Genomic DNA, 2,859 nt, shown 5'->3' with positions numbered 1-2,859 from the left:
TTGAATTTATTTGGTTCTCATCACAAATATGATATAGAATATTAATGAATTTTCATCTTCTCGTATTCAAATTATTCATGACTACATCGATCAATGACTTTGTATTCTCATCTCTTGTTTAACCATAATTTAAATAGTTATCCCATCCATACATACGAAATTCGGTCATCATCCAAGCTTCGTCTAAACTTAAAGTTCCACCATCATTTGGTCTAGAGCGGCAATTGTATAAACTTGGTACAGTATATATGTTGATACAAATTATAAAGTAATAGAGTGATGAGTCGATTGGCAGAAAAAGGATATGGGAAAAGAGAAAAAATAAAAAACATGCATTAAGTTGTACAATTTCTTAATATCAATTTAGTAATTAATACAAACCCTTAAAAAGAAAAAATTTAGTAATTAATACACAAATTCTCCTCTGAGGAAAGCCCTAATAGAAATACTACGTACAGCAGTATTGTTAAACCAAAAATGTTAGAAGTTCTTGCAACTCGGAATCCCAGCTGACATATAATATATAGTGATCTCTAAGCTCAACCCTCCAGTACTGAAACATGCATGGATCTAATTCATTAACATACTGACTTATCAGCCATCCCATGAAGCAAAGGCCATGATTCATCCAGAACCTGAAGATTGTTCAGAATATCAACATGGCAGGGTCTCTGCAGATCCTCCAAGCTCAAGAACCTCCCGGATCTACCTGCAGACTCCGACCTGGAGAGCACCTGCAGAACCTCTTCGAAGAACGACTCGTCGCATGGGATGGTCAGAGGTCCCGGCTGGTTGGCGAAGCCATACTCCTCCTCGGCCTGCACCAGCAGCTTCTTGAAGATGGGGTGGTTCAGGTACGTTGCTCGCACGATGAACCGTCTGCCGTTGCTGCCGACGCAGACGGCGACGTGTCCTGCGGGGACGTCGGACGGGGAGGCGGCTTTGAGGTGCGCCTTCTTGTGCCAGCGTTGTAGCATTTGACGGATTCTGACGATGCGTCGGAGCTTGTTGGATTTGCTCATTCCAGTCGACATTTTTTGCCGGAAAATGATGCAGTTTGGGAGTACGGTAAAGTGAAGAGATGCGCTCCAGTCCACTGGAAAAAGGTGGCGGAAAGTTTGTGTTTGATAATGGGTAATGAATGAGAGTTGTTGTTTCTTTAGTCGGAGAACCGAAAGGTTATATGGTTTGAAGGAATTTGGAATGACCTTGGAGTTGGAGATATTTACGAGTTTATGCCTGTTGTTGAAATTGTTGACATACCTGGCTATATTGTAAATGTGTATAATTATATGAATTATGAGATTTTTAAAAAGATAAATGATCATTACATGGTTATTTAGTTGTTTTTTTAATCAATGATAACTACATATTTTGTGAGACATGCTATAACATATGGTATACTAGAATTTTCCTAATTATTATACCTCAATTTTTTTTTTTGGGTCTGAATATACTCAATTATTGTCAGTTGTTAAGTCTAATTTGTATAACTGAATTAAAGAATAGCTCCAAGAGTACTGTGTAAGGGACTTGTATAATGTGCAGCGATGCACGGTAATACATACACTAATATGAATAATTATACAAGATGGTGGAGTGTCATGTTTTGAAAAATTTAACCCTGAAAGCTGGCTGTATAGTAAAACTTTCTCAACGTAACATGTACATTTTCTTTTAGAGACAAAGGAAACTGACATAAGAAAAAAGTTGACGATATAAAGAGCCACTCATATTAATTTCATCAGTAACTTAAAATATATAAAACCTAAATTTTTTTTATTGATTCTAATTTGTTTAAACTGCCAGATTGGTCAGTTCTGTAACACACACGGGTTGTTGAGTAACCAACCAGCAGCTAAATCCAATAGGATATTATGTTATGAAGTGCTTTTAGTTTTATAAGATTGGTGTTCCTTAAAGAATCCTTGGTTAAGTTTTGTAATGTCTTCCAACCAACAAGTGCTATGGATTTGGCATCCTTACATCAACAGATGTTTGCAGGTGTTGAGTCGAATAATGTATGCTCTCGGCTCTCATCGATATCGATCCCTAGTCTGTGGGTGTAGGCACAATCCATCCGCACATATGATTTCCTCTCCAATTAAGTCCATTGTCTTTGGCAGATAGACGCCAACAAGTGATCCCCTCTCCAAGATGAAATAATGCATATATTACTACGTAAAATTGTGTATTTCCCCATTGCTGATATGACAATGATATGATTCTATTGGATTCTATATATTGTCTCTCCCATATACAACAGTTCTGAAGATTTAAGTGCATATGCTAAGTAATCACTTTCAAGTGAGCAAACCCTAGCTTGATCATTCATGAATGGATGCATTCCTTCGTGATTAATCATATATACTTGTAAATTAAAATTTAGTTTAATTTGGCAGTTACATGTGCATATTAGGCTTTAGGAAATTAAGATTATATAATAGAAGGTATCGATCAGTACTTGTTTATATGGGTTAGTTCAATTAGCATCGTCGGGCTTAACTTTAGTGTCGTCAACTAATCAAGAAACAGACTGCATGAGATTTATAAAATCCCCAGCATGAAATACTTGTGCAGAGAAAAATCTCTAAACTCATTTCCCTATTCAATCTCCAATCTCAAGTAATGCATTTTACCACGAGGGCTAGCTAACCATTTCTTTGCCATTCTCATGATTCGATTCGATTTTGTTTCTGTTTTGAACTGATCGAATAGTCTTCACATGGCAGTATCAAAATTGTTAACATGACTACCAGACAAGTATAAATTAAACTTGATTAAACTGGATCATACGACTATATATATATATATATATATGTAACAGGGCCCTTCCAATGAGGGATCCCTATTTTAAGC

At 36.5% G+C, this 2,859-nt stretch overlaps 1 protein-coding gene across 1 annotated transcript; it reads right to left on the bottom strand.

Moving 5' to 3' along the window:
• Positions 1-306: 306 nt before the first annotated feature.
• LOC101292854 (auxin-induced protein 10A5-like) lies at positions 307-1,111 on the bottom strand. The gene has a single exon (XM_004290319.1). It carries the CDS (start codon positions 1,032-1,034, stop codon positions 579-581), a length of 456 nt encoding a protein of 151 aa, XP_004290367.1. The 5' UTR covers positions 1,035-1,111; the 3' UTR covers positions 307-578.
• Between the last annotated feature and the right edge of the window lie 1,748 nt (positions 1,112-2,859).

Source organism: Fragaria vesca, linkage group LG2 (assembly GCF_000184155.1).
Source record: "Fragaria vesca subsp. vesca linkage group LG2, FraVesHawaii_1.0, whole genome shotgun sequence".
Lineage (NCBI taxonomy): Eukaryota > Viridiplantae > Streptophyta > Magnoliopsida > Rosales > Rosaceae > Fragaria > Fragaria vesca.
The sequence above is the reverse complement of the archived record's forward strand: the minus strand, read 5'-3'. Positions and strand labels throughout refer to the sequence as shown.